Source organism: Euphorbia lathyris, chromosome 10, assembly GCF_963576675.1.
Source record: "Euphorbia lathyris chromosome 10, ddEupLath1.1, whole genome shotgun sequence".
NCBI lineage: Eukaryota > Viridiplantae > Streptophyta > Magnoliopsida > Malpighiales > Euphorbiaceae > Euphorbia > Euphorbia lathyris.
This window is the reverse complement of record NC_088919.1, coordinates 1,075,179-1,102,117: the sequence shown is the minus strand read 5'-3', so window position 1 is coordinate 1,102,117 and position 26,939 is coordinate 1,075,179. Positions and strand designations below refer to the sequence as shown.

Sequence of the window (26,939 nt, the reverse complement as noted above, 5' to 3'; positions counted from 1 at the left end):
TTACAAAACATGTTCAATCGATATTCACTTGATCTAAACATACATGACACTCAACTTCTTCACCTACTCTTTCTTATGTTTCTTCAAAAAAAAAAACATCATCCTTAATAATCTTTTCCTCAACAAAAGAAATCTCAAATCCTCCATGACATCAACCAAAGGTTCCCCTCTGAACCCTCCAAACGAGAAGTAGATGCTTCATCGTTATCAGAAAGATAATGAAACCAAATTTCTTACTATGGTTTTCTATTGGCAAAAAAAAAACTCAAAAAACTAAACAAATCAAATAAGGAATGACAAAAAAAAAAGGCGAATACAACAAAACAATCAAATGAAAGAAAAACAAAATACAGGATAAGAAATAAAGTAACACTCAACGAAATCCAATCGAAAATGACAAAAATCTAGATAAAGAAACAGATTCAAAAACCAGTCACCAACGCCCAAAAACACCCTAAAAACAGTAAAAAACAAAACAATTACAAATTTAAAACAGACACGTGCAACAATGAGGAAAACTATAAAGCAAAATGTCTCCTCTAAAAGTGGCATTTTACATTCATTCCCTTATTATAATCTCTAACGCATCCTGCATGTAAATGCCCCTGGACTTGAAGCGGGTACAACACATAATCATCTTGCTATAGGTTGAAATCCATTTTTCATAAATGGAAGTTACCAGGATTCGAACCCCTTGATAACTTGATATAAAATATAAGCTGTTAGTTAAGGACACATAATCATCTTGCTATATAAATGGAAGTTACCAGGATTCGAACCCCTCGATAACTTGATATAACATAAGCTGTTAGTTAAAGCTCAATAGCTTTTATATTAATCAGATTGAATTCCTACACATCCTAAAAGAGGTAACCTCGATTTGAAATGTGATGTTCATAGTGAAAAATTACACCCAAAAAAATTCCTGAATCCAATTGTTTCCTCAATTGCTTGCATCCTAAAGCACAGATAGTAAAAAAAAAAAAAATGCTTATAATGGCCCAGTTGTGAGTGCATGATCTAAATCAGCAATTAAATCATTAACATCCTCTATCCCCACAGAGATACGAATAAGATCTTCGGTCAGACCCCTGGCTTCTCGCACACTAGCTGGTATACTTGCATGAGACATAAAGCAGGGCATGCTTATAAGGGACTTCACACTTCCTGCATAAATCAACAACTACCTTCAGTGGTGAATACAGGACAACTTCACTGGGAGCCAATTATACACTGGGCATAGATTTAAAAAAAAAAAAAAAAAAAATCACGCTCCCTTCACACCCTTAACCCCAATATTCCGGAGACAGGGCTCATTATTTATTTTTACACATTGAGCTCATTATTTATAAAGCTACATGTTTACAAATGATCAAGGGCTCAATATATAAAACTAAAAGTTCAATAACTCAATGTGTAAACCAGCAAAGTTCAGGAGCCTCATGATACTTTAACCCATGTACATATATGCATACACGTGCGGATATATCTTATATGCCTTGATATGAAAATGTTTTTTCCGGTCATGAATGAGCTTGAATAGAAAGGAGGATTACCAAAACTGACAGTTATGCTGAAGTACTTGGTAGTCTCGACAATGTGCTTCGAGAGTGCCAATGATCCTGTCAAAAAGCTGAACACGGAACCTGCACCTTTTGCCTACAAGAGAAAAACATTGGAGTTCATATAATGAATGCGGTTTCAAACTGCGGAATTATCGAAAGCCCCAGACAAAGGCTGGCACCTGAGAGTAGTGTAAATCTCGTCCAGGATGACCAGGAAGACCAGCATAGTTAACTTTCTTCACTCGTGGATGTGATGCAAGAAACTCAGCAATCTTCTGTGCATTGTCCTGCCCAAGAGACGAAATTACACATATAAAATCTCCACTGCAAAAAAATTATTGAGAATAAGCTGGAATATTGCAAGGAAACAAGTCTTTGGATCCTTCAAACATGTTAATAATCACCACAAACAAGATGGGGAAAAAAGTTCAGAAAATCAGATGGAATATGCATAATTTTCAAACGGAGTTCAGTTCCAACATTTTCATTCAACAACTATCGTCATCATTTGCATTAGGCAGATCAACCAATTTACAGAACAAACACAAAGTATATACGGATAAAAGCACCAATTAAAACCTTAACTTGTAAGAAGGCTTGTCTCAGAATGATAAATATTTCAAAAGTTAGGTCAGTACTGCTAGGATCACAGAAGCTACTATTCACCAAAGTAGGAAAAACTTTGAACTAAATCTAGAAAAAAAGGTTTAAAAATTAACCATTGACATTTATCATTCCTCAATTACTCTAGATTTCCACTAGAGTTGCACACTGCCAGTCAGTTGTGGTGAAATCTCTGCAAAGATTGGCATTTATCAACATATTCACAAAAGTTCCAAATCAGACACCAATTTATCAATTGCTTTTATAAGTGTCAAAATAAAATACATGAACACAATTATATCAACATAGAATATGCAAGTAAAAATGCATGTAATCCAAAAATAATTTGTTGCAGGAAATAGAAGAAATGTGAAATTTTCCACTCCAAGGTTTCTCACGTTGCACCTGTTGTTTCTCCACACGTAGAGCCATGGTCTTAATACCTCGTAAACAAATCCAACAGTCAAATGGTGCTAACCCAGAGCCTTCTGCATTTTGCAGGAAATACAAATCTTTGGCCAAACTGAAAAAACCAAAAAAAGGGAAATTAACCCAAGTGGAGCAGAATGGAGGAGAGATACTACAGAACGAAAACTAGTAAATTCATGACATCTGTAGGTAGTCAATTATATTAGTTGAGCTTGGAAGAAATTGCGATAGAAAACAATTAGCAAGGTACATAAACAAGTGTATTTAGATACACATATTGGAAAACATATCGTACTGTGAAAGTGAAATAATTTAACACAAAAATAAAGAATAAGGCTGGGAAAAATAAATAAATTACAGAATTTCCATCCACTTTTCTTAACAAAATCAGAAAACAATGTGCATTTATATATTTCGGATCAGTAACATACGAGTGCAGTTGTATTTAATTTATTTATGATGATATTTATTTAAGTTAACACATAAAAAGCATGGAATCATGCTCAGCATTGCAACAGATGCACAAGGTTCGGCTAAAAACTGAAGATAGTAACAGAAACTAATGAAAGGAAATTGAAGGCATTTAATATATCTGCTGCACAAATAAACAAGCTTAGGGATGCAACCTTTCTCCTTTTACAGCAAGTACTCCTGCCATAACATCACTGTGCCCAGATATAAATTTAGTAGCTGAGTGCATCACTATGTCTGCAAGGAGCAAAATGTAATCAATATTAACAGCATTAAGCACTGCAGTTCACACAGTTAAAGGATTGCAAATTCATACCTGCACCAAGTTCTAAGGGCTGAGATAGTACAGAGGACATAATACTATTATCTACCAGGACAAGAGCACCATGCTTGTGTGCCATCTTTGCAATTTCCTTAGGAAAGAAAACAGGAAATTAACAAAAGATGAGTAAGCTATTAGAATCAAATAAAACAGAACAGAAAAAGAATAGGTTATATCCCTGTCAAGGGAAGGGGTCAACATCAATCCATTGAACTTTGATACAAAAAAGAGTAAACCTAGAGGTGCATAAGGATATTAAAATTCTCACTTGAATGCTCGATTTTCAAAAACAAATCCAATGGTCCTCAGCCTTTTAATTTAACTAAATTTTAGTCCTGCCACTAAGATCACATAAACTTCAGTACTTCAATTTTTGTCATGGACAAGATTTTAGCACCTTTTACATAAAACTAGAGACTAAAAAGTTTGTTTTACTTAAATATCAAGGGAGGCAAGCAGAGCTGCAAATAAATCAAGACATTTGTGAACTTGATGGTTTGGCTCAATAAAGGTCCATTCAAGCCCGTTCATGTGTATGCAGTTCATTCAGCAAGGTATGTCCAGTTCATTTTAATCATGATCAGCTGGTTTAAGCTCAATTGCTAGTAACATTGATGCTTTTATGTATTATATGTAAGATTATAAAATAATGGATATAAAGAAGTTAATTTATGACTACTTTTTTGATCAAAAATTGTATTGTTTTAAATACATATTTCACAATTTTATATTTCACTAAATTATGAATAATTTTCCATGGAATTCAAATTTGTCAAGGGAGATTTTGGCTTGATATAGACTTATTTAGGCTCATGAACCCATAGGTAAAACAACTCTATCCAGCTCAGCTTGTCTAGTTATAAATAACCCTGGATGGATAGCTAAATTTTCAGCTCATTTATTATAGAAGTCTAAACAAACCGAAAAAACTCAGCACCCGCAGTGCTACTCATTTCTTTTGCCACCATGAACACAAGTTTAAATCGGCAGATTAAAGAATATAATTCTCCAACAAGGTACTTAATTCACTTCTATGAAAGTAGAAACTGATGTGTGAATTTTACAAATACTATACCAATGTTTTAACTTAATACATACTTTGAAGTGGTCAATTTGGTATAGTTCTATATCCATAAACTAAAAACAATAGTAAGAAAAAAGACTAAATCACAAGCATGCCTCTTACACGAATATCGGAAATTTGTTGACGAGGATTGGTTGGGCTCTCGAGCCACACGAGCTTTGTTGTAGGACCAATTGAAGATGCTACCTCATCGAGATTGCTAGTGTTTACTCGTCTTCACATTGTTGAGCAGAACCATTTCAGAATTCAGTTGCTGCAAAATCAGACTGGAGAAAAATTCGGAAAGGATGTACTAACTTGACGATAATTCCAGATTTTGGGGTTACTTGGGACAACAACCGGTCAGAACCACCATAAATGTCATCTCCAGCAACAATTTCCTCACCTAAGATGAAACTTCCACGAGTCAGCAAAATCCAGAGGAATAAAGTATTGTTATCCATGAAACAATAGACTTAATGATGAATCTACCAGATAAAATGCTTCATAAGGGCGGCCCGGTCGCATTACGCGTCCCCGCTGAGCGAGGGTCCGGGGAGGGGTCCCACCACAAGGGTGTATTGGGGGCAAGCCTTCCCTTGCCAATTTAATTGGCAAGAGGCCGCTCCGAAGACTCTAACCCGTGACCTCTGGTCACACGGCAACAACGTTTTACCGTTGCGCCAAGGCTCGCCCTCAGATAAAATGCTTCATAATTAGCATAATTTGGATAAAGCATATTAAACTTGCACATGGTACAGTACAGACCTTGTAAATCATTACAACCAAAGTTACATTAATGGATATCATAAGCCATAACAATATGGCTACGTGAACACATTTTGCTTCCCCTTTTAAGTACTTGGCATTTTCACATATATGATATGTAACATGGGTATTGAACACTCAATATTAAGAGGCAAATCTCTGAAATATTGTCAAATCCAGCAATTGGGTACAATTGCATAAGACTCCTATCATATTAAGCATGAAGCCTGCAAATATATATCCTCCAGTCCACAATCAAACTGCACCCATAAGTAAAAGACACGCCTTGTGAACCAATGAGATGTGTCAAATATACAACAATAAAGTGAGCATAAAATAAAGGAAAGAGCACCTCCAATCCAAATTTAGGCTTCTGAACATGTCGTTTATTCAATAATAAGGTGAGCCTGCACCCAGAATGATGCCCTATCTTATGTAAATTTTCCATGAAGTCATGAACTCAAATTTCTAATAATCATAATTAAGAATAGCATAAAACCTACGATCTTATTTGTCAATTATTTCCACCAATAAATTCAAACTGTACATAAGAACCTGATTTAACAGACATGCAGTGTTGTTGTGCAGGTAAAACAAACGACAAAAGAGAACAAAAACATACCAGTTCCAATAAGATGAGTGACGGCAGCCAAAGCAGCCATTCCACTTGTGAAGCAAAATGCTCTATCTGCCTTATCTAGCTTTGCCAAGAGGCTAAAAAAATATGAAAAAAATAGAATTATTAAGCTTCCAAGAAAAAACAAATACAGAGCAAATAAACAGAGAACATCCATTTGAAGATTGTTAAGAAATGCTTTTTTTCCAAAGTATTATGGGCACAAACATGCAAAATACACCTCTCCAAAGCATCCCTGGTTGGATTCCCACTTCTGGTGTAATCATATGGACCATTTTCAGTTGCAGATGGCTGGAATACAGTGTGTGAAAGTAAGATTTAGATAAATAACAAAATAGAGTTATCATGCTACACAAGACATTACTACAAAACGTAGCAAAATATACAGATAAAGTAAAGTGTCACATTGCTTTACTAAACTGGGATACACATTCAGAGAGATACATTGCCAAATATGAAACTGAAGAAAGAAGATAGAGTATCATTCATCAATAGGTGGATAGGGAGAGGATCACAAAGGACGCCCAGGGTCTTGGGTTCAACACCCAGCACCTCTTCCCAATTTCATGTACATCTGCTTTCCCAAACTTCTAAATTCATAAGAATGCAAATCTTCTCCAAACTTTTGTAACACATCATGATTGTCCATTCTCCAGATACCATATATTAAAGCACTTGAAGTTCAAACAGGTATTCGTCCCAGTGTGTATTTATTAACTGAATAAGCTAATATGGTTATTATCATTCCACTCTTACTGATATTCAATCATTCTAAATATCAAGCTCCTTTACTTGATATGCATTGTTAAGATATGTTCACCCATTCATTAAAATATTTGGAGGGCAAGGAATATTCAAACAGGGTATCAAACTCTAATTAATTCAAAAGATTATGTTCCATTGATAAATTGGTTATAGAAGAATCAAGTATACCCTATGATCTCAGAAAATGTTTCTATTTTACTAATAGACAAAAAGTGCTAAAGAGACTGAAGAGAATCAGAAGATGTAGGGATAAGGACCAAATATGCCCCTAACTTTTTTGGGGAAGTTGAAATATACCCCTAACATATGAAACTGTCCAATATTAAGCCGAACCTTATACCTGGGATCAATTTCAGGCTTGTTGTTAACAGTTATAACTACATTGTTACTTAGTCTAACTAAACCAATTTAAAGTGACATGAGCTGGCATGGACATATTAGGGTCTAAATTTGTTGATGGGAATGTTCCTTGATGTGTTGGCATTATAAGAATGTTTTTATATATAGTTGTATTCAACCTCTTAGGTCGTCAGATTAAATATAAATTTAATATATTCACCTGTATATGAATGGTAGATTTGAAGTGAGAGAAGGATTTCAATTTAAGATCTGCAAATTATCAACTTAGTTTTCCATGAGTGCTTTATTCATATGATCTGCAAAGCATCAACTTAGTTTTCCATGAGTGCTTTGTTCATGAAGAAAGCTAACAGATGCTAAATCAAACCCATTGCTAAAATGCAACTTGAATAAAGCACTCACGGAAAACTTGTAAATCTAAAGCAACTATCGACCATTTAGCCCTCTCCACCTTCGTAGACAACATATAGGGCCAAACGATATGCTTCAAATCTATATTCACTTGAAGTTCAGCAGTGCAAGTATCAATATCAGTCCCAGTTCGCAAAATTAAACATCGAAATACCTGTTTAAACGTAGCTGTTTGGTAAAGCGGTGTACTTATTGCATCATAAGGATCAAAATTATTCTCAAAGTTCATCAATATCGTCGAAATACCTGGCTCCTTTATTCCCATTTCTACAAAATAGGATGAACATAAGAAATTATGAGCACCAAATAAAACTTAGACCAGAAAATTGAATAAACATAATTTTACAAACCATTTAAGTGCTCTGCTACAACATCAACCAAAGATGAAACGTGAACATCCACTTGTTTGTCCATTGAGCATTTGAGTTCAAACTTTTTTGTTAAGATTAAACCTTTCTCCCGTAAATTACTCTCATTCCTAAACCAAAAACATCGTACGAATTTCCGATTTGTGGATACCTATACATGCACCAAAGAAGAGCATGTTAAAGTTTTGTATTTAGTGAACAAGGCATGAAAAGCATACAAAAGGAACAACTAACGTCATATTTACAGCATGCCGTTTTACTTTTCACTAATTGTTAAATATAGTTTAATCAAGCCTACTCAGTCTAACAGTTAATTTTCATCTGTTTGTTCCTTGGTAATACTCATACTCCATACTCCTTTTGCTTCTAAGACATGCTTTCCTTTCCTGGAGCATCTATGTTGCAATGATCATAAGGCTGTCATGTCTGATCATGGACAGCACCCCAATTTTTAAATCAAAAGGAACAACAGCAGCAAAGCATATAATTTAACAATAACAACAAGAGCAATATTATGAATCTCGATTAAAATCCTTCGGTTGTGACATTTATTATAAATTACAGAATTTTGAATAAAATTTAATAAAAGTAAGATCAACAGATAAAGTGTTCAAAGGAATTAACAGACTGCATCCATACTTCTAATGCACTAAAACGATAAGAACAAAAGTAATAAAAAATAATAATAATAATAGTGCCTCACAAATGCTACCCATCTACAATTGCTCCCTCGTTATTCACATTTCTCATAGTGGGTTATAAATTTTTCGCATTTACAAAATTGGCATAGCCAAAGCCACTCATTTCATCTTCAGGTATTAGATTCTATTCTTATCACCAACTAGTCTATTACTCGTATATTTTATTTCTATTATTACTATCAATAGAGCCTTGTAAACATGAAAAAAAAAAAAAAAGTCATAGGCGGCAATCACATTGAGACTAAGGGAATGAAAAGCCCGAGAGAGACCTGAAGCTCTCTGAGTGAAGGATTGCAACTGATGCCTGAATAAACACTATTAGAGCTGCCAATAGCTAACATTGTCGCTTTCTCTTTCTGGGTAATTTCTCGTTTCCTAAAAGAACATCAATAGAGATAAACAATAAATATAATTCGAAAATTTCAGAGGTCTCTTGAGGTTTAAAACTTGGGGGTAAAACCCCAAAATTAGAAAGACTTTCAGATTTTATATGCCCTGACCACGTGAATTTTCAAATAGTGCCTCTCGAGCAAAAAAAAAAAATTAGTAGTTGCCCAACACTGTTATCTCTCTTTCCTCAAAATCCTAAATGCAGCGAAAGATTCATGTTATTGATACAAACACCATATAAGAAAAGAGGAAGAAGAAGAAAACATATTTTATTAGAAGTAAATATTGAGAAAACAACATTGCTCGAGATGCCATTGAATTCTCGAACTGGAAGTTGGGGATATGAGATCAAACTCATCTTTAAAATTGCACAGTTTAAAGCAAGGTTGAAATCAAACAATCTAATAGTGATCTAATCTAATTACTCCATCCAGACCATAATGTAAAAGAAAAGAGTGAAAGTGTGATGAGGTTCTACCTTTCCCGACGGCGGTGGCTAGTGAGTGTAATAAGTTAAGCAGTAGAGCAGAATATGTTTGTTCGGGTGGGGAAGATGCAGACTGAGAATGGAAATCGACTAGGAGAGAGAACAAGTAAGAGCGCGTGGAAATCACAACAAAATGATGAAAGATGCGTATGAATCTACATAAATATGTGTCTATATACAATACGTGCATAATTCACCAACATTGATCTCTGAGCCGAGCCGCTCATGAACGGTTCGGTGGTCGGCTCGATAAAATCTCGGGTCAATCGGTTCGATTTGTAAACGAGCTGCTCGTGAACATGATTTACTGGGTTCGTAAACGAGCCGAACTTAAACAGGCCAAATCTCGGCTCAAAAGCTCGCAAGCATATTCAATTAGAATATTTAGGAACAATTTTTAGTTTTGTAGAAAACTATATAATTTTGTGTTAGTTTACAAATATATAAATTTAATATTATTTCATTTGCTATTAGATGAGTTCGTTCACAAATATAATAAATAAGTAATAGACGAACTATTTGTAAGCATTTATTTATTTATGAATTTTCTTTGTGAGTTTGTTTATGTACACCATTAAAGAGTTATTTGCAAGCAAACTTCATAAATATAATTAACGATTTACTCACTGACAATTTATGGTTAGATAATTTTCTTAATGAACAAAGTTCAAATAGAATTTTGGACTTGAAACTCGGCTCGAGCTCGTTTATTTTCTAATCAGCTGAGCCGAGCTTGAGCAAGCTAAAGCTCAGCTCGGGCTCGAGCTTGTTAATTTTATAGCGAGCCGAGTCTAAGCAGGCCAAAACTCGGGTTGGCTCGGTTCGATTACATCCCTATCCATTACGCTATCTATATCTCCATTTTCTATTTTCTATACATGAAATTCTACTTTTTCTCCAACTCACTACACCATTTATTATATCAAAAAGCATATTCTCTACTTTATTTCATTCTACCTAACACTTTTATTAATATTTTATTGTTTTTTACATATATATTATTATTATTATTATCATCAATAATCTATAATAAATAATATTAATTCGAGAGCCAATTAAAAATAATAAAAAATACCATAACAAGGTTATTAATTTTAAAATAATAATTATTATTATTTATATTTATTTATATAATTAAATATAGTTAAATTTCTAGATTAACTAAAATTAATATTGCAAAAGTCTAAAATAGAACGAAGATAATGAATTAAAACCATAACGGATTTCATAATATAAGAAAATCGGCATACAAATAAAATGCTACTTAGCATATGATATATACTGAAAATAACACAACACGAGCACATGGAATGTATAAAAGTGAAAATAACACAATACGGGTACATGAAATGTATAAAAGTAATTGTTGAACCAACTCGATCGTTCTTATTTATCGAATCATAATATACATTCCAAACATGCTCTATTAATTCATTGCGAAGATCAAAATGTGACTTTTCATCTCTAATTTGTCGATGTTGCTCTAGGAAATCATGGAACTGAGTATCATGATTTATTGGGCTTTCTAGATTTGAGGGTGCTGTAAGTGGATCCTAAATGGGTAGCGATAGATCACGTCCATCCTCAATTATCATATTGTATATGATAATGCATGTTCGCATAATATCATGAAGTACGTTTTTCCACCAAAATCGTGTTGGATTAGTAATAATGGCAAACCTCGCCTTTAAAATTCCAAAAGCATGCTCCACATCTTTTCTGCATGATTCTTGTACCTTTGCAAAATGTCTCCGCTTTGGACATTGTGGGTCACGAATCATTTGAACTAGGGTAGACCATTTAGGATAAATACCATCAGCTAAATAATAACATGTATTGTATTTTTTTCATTAATAGTATAATACGCTGGAGGTGCAATACCATTAGCAAGATCATAGAATAGATTAGATGAATCTAACACATTAATGTCGTTATTGGTTCCAGGCATACCAAAATATGCATGTCATATCTATAGATCATAATTTGCCACTGCTTCTAGAATAATTATCGGTGAACTAGAACGTCCGCTATATTATCCTTGCCAAGCTGTCGGACAATTCTTCCATTCCCAATGCATGCAATCCAAACTACCCAACATACCAGGAAAACCACGAGATTCCCCAATATGAAGCAATCTAGCAATATCATTTGCATTTGGCCTTCTGAGATATTGCTCGGAGAAAATTTCCACAATGGCCCGATAAAAAAATTCCAAGCTCTCTATTGCTGCTGACTTGGCAATTTTATAGTATTCATCAATAGCATCACCCAGAACTCCATATGCCAAAATTCGTAAGGCATCTATTACTTTATGTATAGATGACAATCCCATTCTACCAACAACATCACGACGTTGTTGAAAGTAAACATCATGAGCTTTGACTGCATCTGTGATACGGATACAAAGATCACGAGACATTCTGAACCTTCTTCGAAAAGTCTTAACATCGAATCATGGATTACTACTAAAGTAATCCTTGTTTATATTTTCATCTGCTTCTTCATAGCTACGATAGATAGCTCAATGACCTTTGACTAAGCCAACATGAGATGAGCCGCTACTCTGACTACCATCTTCTTTATATTTTTTATATCAAGATAATAACTTCATTGTGATTTCATGATCAATGTCATCATCTGAAGATGAATCACTAGATATAGATAAACTCATTTCGTAATGGATCAAGTTAGAGTATGAATAAGATGTAATAAAGAAGTGTGAATAAAATGAATTGAAGTAGTGTCCAGTATTTCATATTTTTCGTGAAGGAAATCATGTTGCGGATTCGCTTGCAAATTATGGACGGACGGCAACAGTTTCGAATTGGTGGGATGTTGTCCCGGATTTTTGTGGATCGGTCTTTTTTCATGATCGTGTAGGACGTTGCGTTTATCGCTTTTCCTAATTCTTTGGCTTCATTTTATTCTTTATTCTTTTTGTATTATGACATTTATTTACTCTTTTAATAAATTTGGTTCGGGGCTTTTTTGGGCCTGTGGTGTGCCAGCATAGCTGGAATGTCCGCCGCTTTCCCTTCCTCGCTAACCAATCTTTAATAAAAATAAAAAAAATATGATTTTTAAATATATTATTTAATTTAATCATTTACAATTTTATCCAAAATATACATTAATTTATACAAAATATATACTACACAATATAATTTTTAATAACATTTAACTAAAAAATCTTAAAAAATAAACTTAAATTAACAAAATATTAATTTTCATAAAAAAAATAAAAATTACAGATTTTATAAAAAAATAAAAATAAAATAATAGTTCCACCCATTTAGTGGAAAAATAGTTGAAGTTGGCACTCCATGCCTTATTGGCGTGGAGATTCGGCGGTAGTTGGAGTGCCAACCACCACCAATTAAGCAACTCCAACCCTCAATGAGGGTTGGAGTTGCCCTGAGGGGTCATCTCCTAAAGCTTCTATGCGTCATTTCCTTAAATTTTCTTGCATTTTTTAATGTTTACTCATTGATATCAGGCCAATATAATTATATCGATGTCTAAAATATATGAACCAACTCCAGTAGAAAGAGAATATATGGTGGCTCCTCAATAAAGTTACGATTGCATATTAGGAATCTTGATTTGGAAAGTCTCACTATACCCAATCAAGAATCCAGTCGTTGTCATAATTTTGTCTGATCCCGAAAATCACGGGTGCAGTGGACTTGAGGAATACCAGGTCCTGATATTTGTGCACAGGTTCACCTATCAATAGGTGAGGCGTAGCACGACTCGTTCCTCGACTCATAACCGTCTTCTGTAATTCGATCGCAGTATAAATAGAGTAAGCCTAAGCCAAGGTACACAAGTTCATTCATTCTATTAAACTTACATTACAGTTTTTATTTAGTAATTATGATCATCCTCGAGTCCTTTCACAAACCTGCTTAGTCATCGGATTGAGGAAGTGGCGCACCGAATTCAACAGGTCAATTACAACCTAACTCTGGAAATGGTGGAAAAAGACAAAGACCTAGAGCCTTAACAATAAAGACTCTTGGGGAAATCACTTGACGTCTAGAAGAAAACCTTGGATCTACCCACGACATCGTCGGTGTCATGAGGCAAGAGCACGCCATAGCCAAAGTAAAAGAAAAACTCGAGATAGCAGAAAAAACCATCAGATATGTGAACAAAACTGAGAACACCAACTGCTCGACTGGACACCGCACTGTTTGAAATTGCTATCTTTAACCAAATGAATCACCGAAGAAGGGGTCTGGACGCCCAATTGAGGGGAAAGGAGACTCCCCAATATAATGTCGCCAGTCCTGAACTCCCCTTACGTGTAACATAAGGGACGCTGATAATTCCCCCATAAGATCAGTCTAGGCAGGAGCATGAAGACTAGACCTGACAATTATCATGTTCGAGTCATGTTCGTGTAATGTCATTTTCGAGTTCATGTTAAAAAGAGTAAATCCAAACCCAACCTAAAAACTTTCGTATCACAATTGTGTTAACGTGTTTGGGTTAGTGTCCGTTTTTGTATCATGTTTTTGGGTTACATGTAATTTAGTTATGCATATATATATTAATAACAACTTTTAAAAATATAAGAAGGTACAATACTATTTTTAAATACTTTATTTCATTTTTAGATTAGTGTGTTAACACTAACCATTGAAAAGCCCGCTAATATCATATTAGGGGGCATGTAATGTATTTATAACAATTTAGGAGATTCAAATCATATTTGTAAGTAAGAATTATAATTTTATTATCTTTATTAATAAAGTGACGTATAAAAACACGAAAGAATATAACACTAATTTTAAATATTCATATCATTTCGTGTCATTTTCGACTTAGCATATCAACCTCAACCTAACCTAAACATTTACGTGTCAGTTTTATGTCAACCTAAAAATGATACATTACTTACTAAGCTAAATGAAACACTAAAATTACGTATCAATTTTATGTTAATTTCTGATTAACTTATTATCAATTAATTCACCAAAACCCTTAATAGATGTGTTGTTTTCTTTCCCACTTACTTCCCTTTTTCGGATCTTGGGACGAAGCAAAATATTGGTAGAGGAAATATGGTGAATGTCTTGGATGTTTTTTTATTCCTCTAAAGTGGTTTCGAGATCAATTGCATGCACAAGATCCTCTCTATTACATCTCCACTATCAATTTGGTCATCTACCTCTTTATGTGTTGCAGAAATTATGTTCTAATCTTTAGCGAGAATCTATTTAAAAAAGTGGAGCTTGTTAGTCTAAACATTGCAGAGTATCATATTCTCCTATAACAAATAAACATGTTGTCTTTCTTTAATTTAGTGAATGATGACATATGGGGGCCTTGTCTTGTTATGTCAAAATTTGGTTATAATTATTTTGTGACATTTGTGGATGATTATTCTCGAGTAACTTGGCTTTATCCTTTGAAATATCATTCAAAATTAATTACTTTTTTCGTGCCTCTCATGTTAAGATTAAAACAAAATTTAACAAAAAAAAATATTTGTATTTTGTAAAGTGATAATGCTAAAGCATATCTATATATCACCTTCTAGTCTTATCTTTCCCAACATAACATTATCCACACCAAACATCTTATATTGTTACTCATCAGCAAAATGGTGTAGCTGAATGAAAGAACCATTACTTGTTAGAAGTTACTCGGGCACTAATGTTTCAAATGCAAGTTCCAATAGTTTTTTGGTGGATGTTGTTTCCACTACTTGCACTCTAATCAACTGTGTGCCATCATCTTTTCTCAACGGTCAGATTTTGTACTTTCTTCTTTTTCCCTCTAATTTTTTTATTTCCTCTTGCACCTAGAGTTTTTAGGTGTACCTGTTTCATTCAATATATGTATCTGGAAATCTTGAAACATGATCATAAATCACTCAAGTGTGTTAGGTTACTCTCGGGTAAAAAAAAAGTATCATTGTTACTCTTCATCCTTAAGGCGTTACCTAGTCTATGCAAATGTTAGCTTTTAAAAAAAACTCGTTTGCTGCTTTCAACATCATCTTATTCGCCTTCTCCTTCTGGTACTTATGGTGATGACTTTTTGGTGTATACTGTCAGTGAACATGTAGTCTCTCTTCCTTCTCAGCCTGTTGTTTGTCAAGTTTACTCTTGGTGTGTGCAACATGTGTTGAGGCACCTTCTCCAAGTACAAACATTAATATTTACTCTTGGTGTGTAGACCTGGCAATTATCGTGTTCAAGTCGTGTTCGTGTCGTGTCATTTCGGGTTCGTGTCAAAAAAAGTAAACCCAAACCCAACCTAAATCGAACTTGCTCAAACTGTTTCGTATATATATACGTATTATAATCTAAGTGGGTAAGAACCAATTTTTAAGTATCAATATAAAAGTTCTTAAAATAAAGTTAGATTGTATCTAAGCTTCTTAACATGTAAAAAAAATTGGGGCCTAACAAACAAAAAAAAATTACAAATTTGGATTTAGAAAACGTCTAACACTTCTCGGGCTATCTTGGAGGTGCTAAACTAGCATGCCATTAATATTTCTTGGAGACAGGGGGCCGAATTGTCCCTGATCACGTCAATTTATCAAATACTCAAATCAAAGTTCTAGGTCAAATGCCTAGTTTATCAAATACATAATCAAATAACCAATTTAGCACCATAATCGTTAAATTTTGTAGAGACAGGGGGACTAGAACTACTACCCCTAGTCATGGTGGTTCCAGCGGTCGGATGGGTCCTACACCCCTGTCTACTTGGTGAAATTGGGTTTGTCCAAATAAAACCAATGAATTTTAAGTGTGATAACGAAACAACATATTTATATTGCTAATATAAACCCATGTTTAATGGAAAAAACCAAACATATAGAAATTAATTATCATTTTATGCAAGAAAAGTTGAAAGATAAATACAATCACAACCCTACATGTCAAAACAATGAGCTACCTAGCAAATGTCTTCATCAAAATGTCAGGTATGAAGCTGACAGTTAGGAATTTTAGAACATAGGAGAGAAAGAGAATAGAATTAGGAGGAGAGAATAGAATGAGAAGAATGAGGAAATAGATTCTTCATTAATATTTTTGATGATTCCTTACAATGACACAATGACTCATTTATAACTGTGGCAAAAAGTTACTTAAAGAAGAAGAAATGACAGTTAACAAAAACTTAACAATTAAGTAACTAAGACTTAATAACTAAGAAACTAATAAAAGGAACTAAAAACTTAACAGCTAAGTAATGAAACTTAACAGCTAAGAAACTAATAGTTAATTACTTAGTTGTTCTACGTTTATATGTAACAATACCCCCTCCTTTTGCATACTCTTGTCCCCAAAAGTGAAAAAACTCTGGAAATTGAGCTGCAATCATAGTCGACTCCTCCCAAGTGGCATCGATAGAGGGCAAGCCAAGCCATTGGATGAGCAACTGGGGTGTAGCTGTGTTGTCAATGATAGCATTGCGAGGTAGTCAAGACAGGCAATGTTGGAGGAGGTTTCTTCTTTAATAGGCAGATGTGAAACACATGGTGCACCCGGCAAGTGGCAGGAAGCTGTAGCTTGTAAGCAACCTTCCCAATTCGTTCTAGAATTTGAAAAGGCCCATAATATTTAGCGGTAATGGCAGCATATAAGTCAGTAGGATGACTAGATCTGACTGCGGATCTAATTTCAGGTTTAAGGCCAGTGGTAAAAGCTGAAAGGTAGAAGGACTTAGAATTTTCAGGGTGTACCTTTTCCATCTTGAGTTTGTCTAAGCAAGGTGAGCTACTCCACCACATCCACAGCTTCTATTTCTTGAAACCTCTTCTCAATCTCCTCAACAAATTCTTGCCAATAAATGAGTGGGTGGCCTGGCCACCAGTTCCTGAACCACTTCTCCGCCTTGCCTTGCAAGTACAAGCTCACTAAGCGGATCTTCTTATCTTCTTCAACTTCGAACAACTAAAAATACTTATTGCATTTACTAACCCACATTTCTACATTTGTTCCATTAAAAGATGGTAAATCGCACTTTGGAAGGAGCTTATTGTAGGGAAGGTTCCTTTGTGAAGGGCCTTCAACTTGTTGAGAACCAGGGTGTTGCCCCAAAAGGCCCCTGTTCAGTATTGTTGGAATGTTGACCGTTGAAGGTGAAGGAGTTGTGCGGAGAATTCCATATTGGGATTGAATGATCTGTGAAAAAGCTAGAATGGATTTTTCCAGGATTGATGAGAATTCATCTTATCCTTTCGAAGGGTGTTATGTTCAGCAAGAAGATTCTCAAATCGTTGTTGTTGTGATTCTTGGTGAGCCTGAATATGCTCAAGTTGCTCTGCTATGGATTCTGATCGATTATGAAACTGGGTAGTAAGTTCTCTGAGTTGATTTGCTAGGACTTCCATGGCTGCTTTTTCTTTTCTTTTTGTTGCGCGAGTTTTTCTATAAGAGGTATTTATCATTCATAGGATTGCCAGAGGAAGGAATGTCTCTGATACCAATGTCAGGTATGAAACTGACAGTTAGGAATTTTAAAAGATAAGGGAGAGAGAAAGAGTAGAATTAGGATGAGAGAATAGAAAGAGGAGGAAACAGATTCTTCATTAATATTTTTAATGATTCCTTACAACGACAAAATGCCTCATTTATAATGAACAAAAACTTAATAATTAAGTAACTAAGACTTCTTATCCAAAAAAAAAAGTAGCTAAGACTTAACAACTAAGAAACTAATAAAAGGAACTAAAAACTTAACAGCTAAGTAATGAAACTTAACAGCTAAGAAACTAATAGCTAATTACTTAGTTGTCCTGCGTTTATACATAACACAAAACCTTACCAAACACTCGAATCAACTATGTTTATACCAAGTTAAGTATGATCAATATCTATACCTCCAGCTTGAAAATGAATCATGAAGATAGAGCTAGTTGTTACTAACTGTTACATCTTAGCGTTCCTTAATCACAATCATAATTATAGGAAATTAGCATAAATGTAATTTATGGAGTTACCTAGTTTTTTAACATACATAATATATATAAACAGATGTAATTCTTCAGAATCATTTCATTTCAATACAAGAGAAGAGAAGCCATGCAATCCAAATTCCATTTCACTGGTATAAAAGGAAAAAAAGCAAGCATGTACACTTCTTACAAGTAAATTCACCAATGTACCAAGTGAGCCATATAATATAAAACAAGGATTTCCCAGTGAATAGAAGATACAGATAACAGTACACACCTACCAATGTACTTAAGAACAACATGATGCACTCCCCGTCCTTTCTGCTGGTCTATCCATAAGAACCATTCCTGCCGGATTCTGCGCAGGCTGCACCCGAGGTAGTCTTTTCGCTGTACCCACAAAATATGTAAATATTTGTCAATGCCAGACCAGACATTATATATGAACTTGAAAAATCGTGTTTCTCTTTGACTTAAATCTTATTGCAATAGTTGCTTCACTTATCAATATGCTTTAGCTATACATATAAACATGTGATCTTAAGTTTCCTTGCGCAAAAATCATCAGTGCATAAAATAATTCGACTCCATTATTATCTACAAGGAAATTGTTTTGCATTACCTATTTCGTAAAAAATGTCATTGACATTGGTAGCATTTTTTGCTGATGTTTCCATAAAGAAAAGGCCATTCTCCTGAGCATACACTTGAGCTTCCTGCAAATATTAAAAGGAAGTCTTGTTATATCTGCAAATCCAACCAAGCTATTTATTGCCACGCACCTAATTAACATTTTGTCAAACTATAAAAAAAGAAGTTTTCAAATTATTGAAGCACATAAAAAATTTCTCAACAACAATTTTTATTATTGAAGCACATTATGCATATATACTTCAATAACAATTTTGTCAAAGTTTCTAAATATTTGTAGATTATTATTGTCGGAAAAAATATCCATGCTTTCCTTTCGTTGTTGAGATGATATTGTTAAATTCTATTGTTACTTGTAGATGGACATTACCTAAATAAAGCTGATGGTATAAGGGCATATTAAGGCCATTACAATAGAAATTTTATAAAGGCACATAATTAAGAATTCATAAACATAAAAATATATCAGTGGTATCAAAGTCACTTCAAGAAAAGACTTGAATAACTTGGTACACTCAATATTTGGTTCAGTCAAAACATTTCCACTTGAAATTTTAAGACAATTTAACTTGCATAGAACTATTAAGCGATATGCGGGTCACATCAACAAATAATCTTCAGGCTCAAAAGGCTTGAAACTGTAAATCTATGGTGCAGATATTAGTTCTCAAACGACCATATATGTGTTCAAAAGAAATAATAAGTATTACACCTCTACTACTTTTCATATTCCTAGTTCTTTTGAAAATTAAATATCTTTTCTAAGATCTCTTACAAGTTACAACGAGATGCATACCTAATCATGAAAAAAAAAGTCACACGAAAACAGTCCAAAAGATATACTTACTTCTGCTGCTACTTTCCTTGCATCTAGCATATCAGCTTTGTTCCCAGCAAGCGCCATGACCATATTTGGGTTGCCTTATTGACAACAAGCAGAACAGAATAATCAAGGACTAGAATAAATAACTAAATAAATATCATTATTCTGGCTAACATAAAAGATAAGAACAACAACATATAGACAGTCTCAAGCAGACAGAACAAAACTATCTCAAATTGTGAAATATTGTTCCATTCTAAAATACAAGACAAGAAGCAGTTCCAATAAAAGCACATAACAAAGACTATCCTGAGTTGTTCACAGACAGATATTTATACAAGAATATCTCGTACTCATTTTAATTTAAGCAGCTCACCTTGTGCTTGAAGTTCTTGGACCCATTTCTTTGCTCGCTCAAATGATGACTACAAGAGACAATAAAAAGGTAAATATTTCATTTATAATTGAAATAGACTCGCATAAAGCATCACAAAAAGTTAACCAAACTACCATCTAACAGCATAAGTAGAGAAAAAGATAGAAACAAATTTCTGCTCATCTTCTTAAGAGAAAATGGACAACCTGTCAAAAGCAGTGCTGAATACTCATCTAAGATAACTTCAGCACTAGATAAAGTAAGATGATAGAAATCACCCTTCAACGCTTTACAATAAAACAGTCAATTATTTATTTGATTAGAAACAATTACAAAATTTCAAAAAGGAACAAGCTAAGGTGCATCCTATGGTCACTTTTTTTTCTGGTTATTTTTCATTTTGTCCATCTTACTATAGCACAAAAAAAATAAGTAGGAAGCAATTTCAATGTTTTTCTTTTTATAACAAAACAGTCAAGATCATAAATTTGTATTTACCACACACAAGTCATTGTCATCAGCATTCTAGTAAACATGTCCAAAAATGGAAAGGCCTTGCTACAAGGAAATGTGGCAGGTATACAGGTGCATGAACTACTCCACGAATGAAGTGTAGAAACTGTCACTGTTAAATTAATCATTAAGAATTAGGAATTAGGAGCACAAAAGTTCAAGGTGCAAAGCTTCCATACTAATATCATTAGACTCCTAAATGAACAGAGCGCACTTATAGCAACAGAATGCAATGTTAGTACATGAATTTCTTCAAAGAAAGCATTGGAACTACTTGCAAATCAGGAAAATGTAAGACATCAAATTACCAAGATCTTGACAATTAAGATCTACACTTGCATACCGATGCAAAATAATCTCTCATCAACTTCTAAATCTGAACAGCAACACCCAAAAGGATCTTTAGAAGGAACAAATGATAGGAATATTGACCACAAGCTTGAAAGTTATATACGGTAAGACGCTCATCTATGCTAAGAAATTTTGGCAAGCAATCCATAAGACCATACACCTAGTATTAACATCCAGGGCACCTAAAAATTAAGCACAGACTAGGGAAAAAAAGAAATTGCAACTGGAATGTAATGTCTGCAAAACCATCCTCAGATTTTGACTCAAAATTCAAGCAAAGGAACAAAAGGATTGCAATTCAAAGTGTGTCTATCTAGCAAACTCAAATACCATAGACCATATCAAGTGCAAATTTTGTTCTTTAGCATGAAAAAGGTAAACATACAGACTTGTGCGACATCTTCTTGGAGGTTCAGACCTACAGGATGCTAGAAAATTATATAGAAAATGGAAGAAAAATAATAAGAAAATTTAAAATTGTGTTTCATTTTCATGATGTGGTTTGAACAAATATCTTAACAAAAAAGTGAAAGAGCTATCGCCTATAACAGATCACACCACATTCCAAAAATGTTTGTCTGATTAATGATGGCTACAATTCTTTAAAAAGTACAGGTCTGGAATTAGATACGAACTCTGAATTGATTCCAACCGTTGACATTGTGGAATGTAATAGACTATGTCCTCAGTATTGTGAATAAAAGATACAATTTAGAAGCACAAAACATAGGTATAAAATAATATGCTTTTATCACAAAAGATTTCATAACATTTTTCTCACCCAGTTTTGCACTAAAATAAATAGAAGTTTTAAACAAGTTGAACACTCTATAGGTGATCTGGATCTCATAAACCGCAAGATATAAAGTGAAGTAGTTAGCTACTATAATCTTTTTAGCTCTACATACTATTTGTTATATTTCTTTGGCTTAATACATTATTTCACCCTTCAAACTTGTCAATTTTTGTCTTTTGGCACCCCAAACTTTTTAAGTGACCAATCACACACCTCAACTTGGCTTTTTTATAACTCTTACACCCCAAATTTTTCACTTGTCTTCTAACCATCCGCGCTTGTTACACACTTGCGCTGACATGGATTATTACCAATTAAAATCTTACACATTGCAAATTTTTTAGAGTTTAACTTTTTCTTTGTTTTTCTCTCCACTCTTTCCAGATTGTTCGTTTTCTTCTTCGATCTGTGTTTTCTTCGTCTGGCTCCTTTTTCTTCTTCAATCTGTGATTTCTTCATCTAGCCTGTGGTTTTCATGTGTTCTTCTGGATCCTCTTCTTCGTCTGGATTCTTCTTCTTCATATGTGTAAATTGCGTTTTGATTGTATTAATTAATAATATAACATTTCCATCTGGTTCCTTGATTTTATTTCATTTGTTTTGAGTTTTCAGTATTAGACTTGTGTGGAAGTTCACTAGCTATAGTCATTTAGTCATCAATCTAGGGTTAATTACGGGGTTTGGGGCATGTGTTTTCTTTTTTCTGGTTTAGGTGCTTCTCTTTGCTGTCGTGATTAACAAAATTCAGAAGTTGGGGACGATCTGGGCTATTGGATGGAAGAGTTGCAGCATATTTAGATGCTAAATCATTGAAGATTTAGCTTCAATTGAAAACCAAAAATTTCTCCCATACTCCTAAATCCCCAAATTGAGATTTCCATATTTTTTAATACTGCTACTTTGGTGAATATTAAGTGCTGACATTTACTGTTTTCATATTTCGGCAATCTTTATGCTTTTCTTCTTTAATCTTTATGTTTCTTCTCAATTTTTGGTTTTTTCAATCTGGTTCTGTGATTCCTTTCCCTCCTTTGTTTTTTTATTTGTTGTTTCTATTTGAGAGTATTGGAGAATCGATTCAGAATATTGGAGAATCAATTCAGAGGCAATAGTACCTCTACAACTGCTAAACATTGTGGATTTGCTTTACATATGTTTGCAAAAATGGAGAATTTTTACTTTCTTACACTTTCAAACATCGTTTTTTTACTTTTCATTACATTTAATTAATAAAATATCAAGAAAGAGAAACAAAAACAATAAAAACATGTGTCTGTGTGTGTATATATGTCTCACGCGCTCATAGTATTTGAAAATCGAACTCTATTTTTAACACTGCCAACTTAGCAAAGAAGGGCATTAGAGTTCGCAAGTTAAGGTGTGTGATAGGTTTAATAAAAAGTTCAGGGTGCCAAGAGACAAAAGCTTTTAAGGGTGAATTTATGTATTAAGCCTATTTCTTTTCTTAGATAATCAAACTTCTAATTACACCACTGAAACCCTTACCTAACTCATTGGCAATTTGGCAAAACATTGCCTTTTGCAAGCATGCACAAATTGGTCATGTACTTACCCATATTTTTCATGTCAAATCGTTAGAAACTTTCTTTTTTAATACACTAAACATAATAACTCGATTATTCTTTCTCATTTGTTAGCTAGAATATGTAAAAGATTAAGGAAGAGGAAGAGAAAAATATAAAGAAATAACCACCTAAGTACCTAAACATGGTGTGGAAGTATTACAAGATTGTGAAAAACATAAATTGAGGAAATAGGTCAAACAATCAGTTGAACTTCAGATTTGTTCAATTCAAATATAAGTTCATGATGCCATTATAATATTCTCATTACATATATTAGTGATTTTATGTATTAGACAAAAATACAAGGATCAATTACCAAAAAAAATCTAAATTTTCCATGACTACTTCTAGCATAACTTATTTCCTTTTCCATGACTACCTCTAGCATAATTTATTTAAGGTAGAAATCTAGATTTCACTCACATGCAAGAAGAAAAGGGGAGTTGTAAGCGAGGCAGTAACCTTATACCAACATTTCAACAATGACAAGCAGCAATCTTCCATAAAAGATGATGGAAGAATTTCAAGAGTAATTCATTCAGTCAGAGAATGACATTCATACAAAGAGCAATTCTTCCTCTTCTTTCAAGACCAAATACATGGATCTGGTCCTGCATCTTAGGGGCTAAAACCACACCGATAAAAATCGTTTTCACTTACAATCCCCATCGAAGAATTGATTGAAACAACCACTTCTAATGAAATCAGCGTTCTCAAGAAGGAAACAGAAAGAATGGGTTTGTCAAACTTAGTTTACCTGGTTTGTTATATCATACACAATAATAGCTGCAGCAGCTCCCCTGTAGTACATCGGGGCCAAGCTATGATACCTCTCCTGACCTGCTGTGTCCCAAATCTCAAATTTTACAGTTGCATCATTCACGGCCAATGTTTGTGAGAAAAATGCAGCACCTATGGTTGATTCCTACACAGCACATAGCAGGAATCAGGCTCAAAAATCAATAAGCAGAATCTCCATTAATAAAGCACAATCCCCTCAAGTCCCTTATTGCACTAACCTGAAATTCAACAAACTGTCCTTTAACAAAGCGCAACACAAGGCTAGACTTTCCAGCACCAACATCCCCAAGAAGCACCTGAAAAACAATAAACATTGAAAAAACAATTCGAAGTCACAAGTCACAACACAAATGTAAAAGCTAAAACCTCCCACTCCCAGTGAATCAAATGATATAATATCGAATGAATCAACAAATATGAAAAACCAGGTGAATCAAAAGAAAGAAATCCGCACAAATCTAGGTTCCTAACAAAAAGACTACAGCATAATACACTAAATATATATATATCCCATAACCATTTAAATTGCCTAAGGAACTGCATTTATGATTTAAATAAAATGCCTGTACCAATACAAATCAAAGGACTCTCCATGGCATGAAAAAGCAAGAGTAATTGAAACGAGATTCAGGGATTCATGGTCTCCAAGGACAGTCATTAAGTAGCCATTAACTACAGTGTTCTTAAAGCCCCATTACCGAAGTTCCCAATTTATAATAAAAAAAAGGAGCATCAATAATGCCCAAATTAATTCACTACCGAAATAAAAGCCATTCGATTTTCTGGAAGAGGAGAAAAGCAGCACTGACTTTAACATGGACATGACAGTGAGTACTAGTTAACTTCAAATCGGAGTTTTAAAGGACAAATAGCAAGAAAATAAAATTTGCACATTAAAATATTACAGAGCTTAGAGCACCCACAGGTTTAGCCTAGCTGTAGGGTATCTTTCAACTCAAGCAAGGTATTAAGTTCAAGTTGTCTCTCCCCAAAACAAAAACACAGAGTGTAGAAATCTTTTCTCACTACTAATATAAAAATATTAATGCAGCCATATAGGACTCCAATGACACATCTTATGTGCTTGAGCACTTTCTCGCAAGTTTCCCTGAATTGTTGACCACCGTATTGCCAACATTATTATCAAAATGAAATATTGTAAAGGAAAGCACGTGTTGGCCCTCAACATTAAATCCTCAAGGATATGGCAATATTAAGTCCTAGAAGGTGTAACAATTGAATCATTGCTACAATAGGAAAAACTAAGTCCTAGAAGGTGTAACAATTGAATTATTGCTACGATAGGAAAAACATCTGGGTACTCAATCAAAGGCCAGAAGTTAAGAGAAGTATCAACCACATTCAGTTACAATTTCATGTTTTCTTTCACCATAAACCAGAAGAATAAATTCTCATAGCACAGAATACAAGCTACAAGCACAACCAAAACATGAAAACAATCATAAGCTCACCAATTTGGCATTGATGTTCTTGTTTCCAGCAGTGGCCATGACTATCAATAACCGTGAAGATCAGAAGACAATTTGCAGTACTGATTTAGCAGATATTTGTCAATAGGAAGGAAAGGCTAGAGAGCTAGAAAAAGAAAACAAACAAAGAAAACTCATTAGAATTTTCACCAGGCACTAACAGTAAATAAACTTACAACGAAGTATCAATATCAGAAAGCAAAACACACTCTATCTCGCCAATCTCCCCAATCATTCACCACAAAGAATAACTATAGTACTAGTTAAATATAATATATAGCATAGTTTTGACATTTGAGGAAACATTTCAACAGGAAGTCTTAAAGATTTCTCAGCACTATATATCTTGAGACTTAGCAATAATTGAATCTCAGTACATAAAAATCGAAACACCATATCAGGACTCTGTGGCTTCCATTCACAGGAAAAGTTTTTCTAAGATGGATATGTTCTTGAACTTCGAGACCGTACTTCATACTTCAGACAGAGAAAATAGTAAAAAGGTCAACTCAAGCTCAAGATACGGACATGTTCTATACTGAAATTCCAAATTACTTAACTCCGTTACCGAGGATCAAAAAAGCCGGAACTTCTAGAGATAACTAAAAGAAGAAAAGAATTCACCTAATTTACACAATTATTGAGCCACAAACAAGAATTCAAATCCCTAAATTAATTCATAAACACAGAGGCGATTGCATAACAACCGGAATCGGTAAAGAGAGAAAGAAAGAAGCAAACCGAAACTGTTGAGAGAAGGCAAACGCGTGATCTCTAAGGACGATCGCCGATCGGGGGGTATGAAGGCGAAATAGATTGGGAGAAGACAAGAATACAGAGGTCGATTTCGTGTGGAATGAGTTAAAACTAAAACGTGATTTTTAATTCTGGTGTATATATAACATATACTACACGGTGTAAATGATGTGGCACTGAAAGAAAAGTAAACATTTCCTTTATTTGGTACACAAAAAGTAAACCTTTCCTTTATTTCTGGACTTGTGTGAGACGGCAGAGACTGATCGGGTTGCGCTCTGGACAATTTGGTGTCAGCGTAATAACCAGATTTGGCGCGATGAACATGCTGTCACTGCGTTTCTGGGATGGATGGATGAATGGCGTACTGCCCAGTGCTGTAACAGTACACAGGATGTTCCAGGATCAGCGAACCAGCGTGGAATGGTGGAGACCAGCAAGGGGCCGTGTCAAATGCAATGTTGATGCTGGAGGAGGCCAGTGGATGGAGTGGGAGCTGTTGTCAGTGGCCGATCCAGCCCCGGCTCCAC

General features: G+C 34.4%; 1 protein-coding gene and 1 pseudogene across 2 annotated transcripts; both read right to left on the bottom strand.

The window, feature by feature from the left end:
• Positions 1–808: 808 nt before the first annotated feature.
• LOC136209177 (cystathionine beta-lyase, chloroplastic) lies at positions 809–9,468 on the bottom strand. Of its 2 annotated transcripts, XM_066000577.1 has the most exons (14): positions 9,332–9,468; positions 8,733–8,838; positions 7,745–7,913; positions 7,549–7,661; positions 6,079–6,149; positions 5,844–5,935; positions 4,772–4,859; positions 4,577–4,688; positions 3,385–3,481; positions 3,224–3,305; positions 2,574–2,691; positions 1,745–1,852; positions 1,557–1,659; positions 809–1,167 (listed from the first exon to the last, which is right to left on the bottom strand). In XM_066000577.1, the coding sequence occupies exons 2-14, from the start codon at positions 8,802–8,804 to the stop codon at positions 992–994; spliced, it is 1,401 nt and encodes a 466-aa protein (XP_065856649.1). In that variant the 5' UTR covers positions 8,805–8,838; positions 9,332–9,468; the 3' UTR covers positions 809–991. The 2 variants fall into 2 exon arrangements, with proteins under 2 accessions (XP_065856649.1, XP_065856650.1); XM_066000578.1 differs by lacking the exon at positions 8,733–8,838.
• An 8,921-nt stretch (positions 9,469–18,389) lies between these two features.
• LOC136209677 (ras-related protein RABF2a-like) lies at positions 18,390–26,554 on the bottom strand (annotated as a pseudogene).
• Positions 26,555–26,939: the final 385 nt, after the last annotated feature.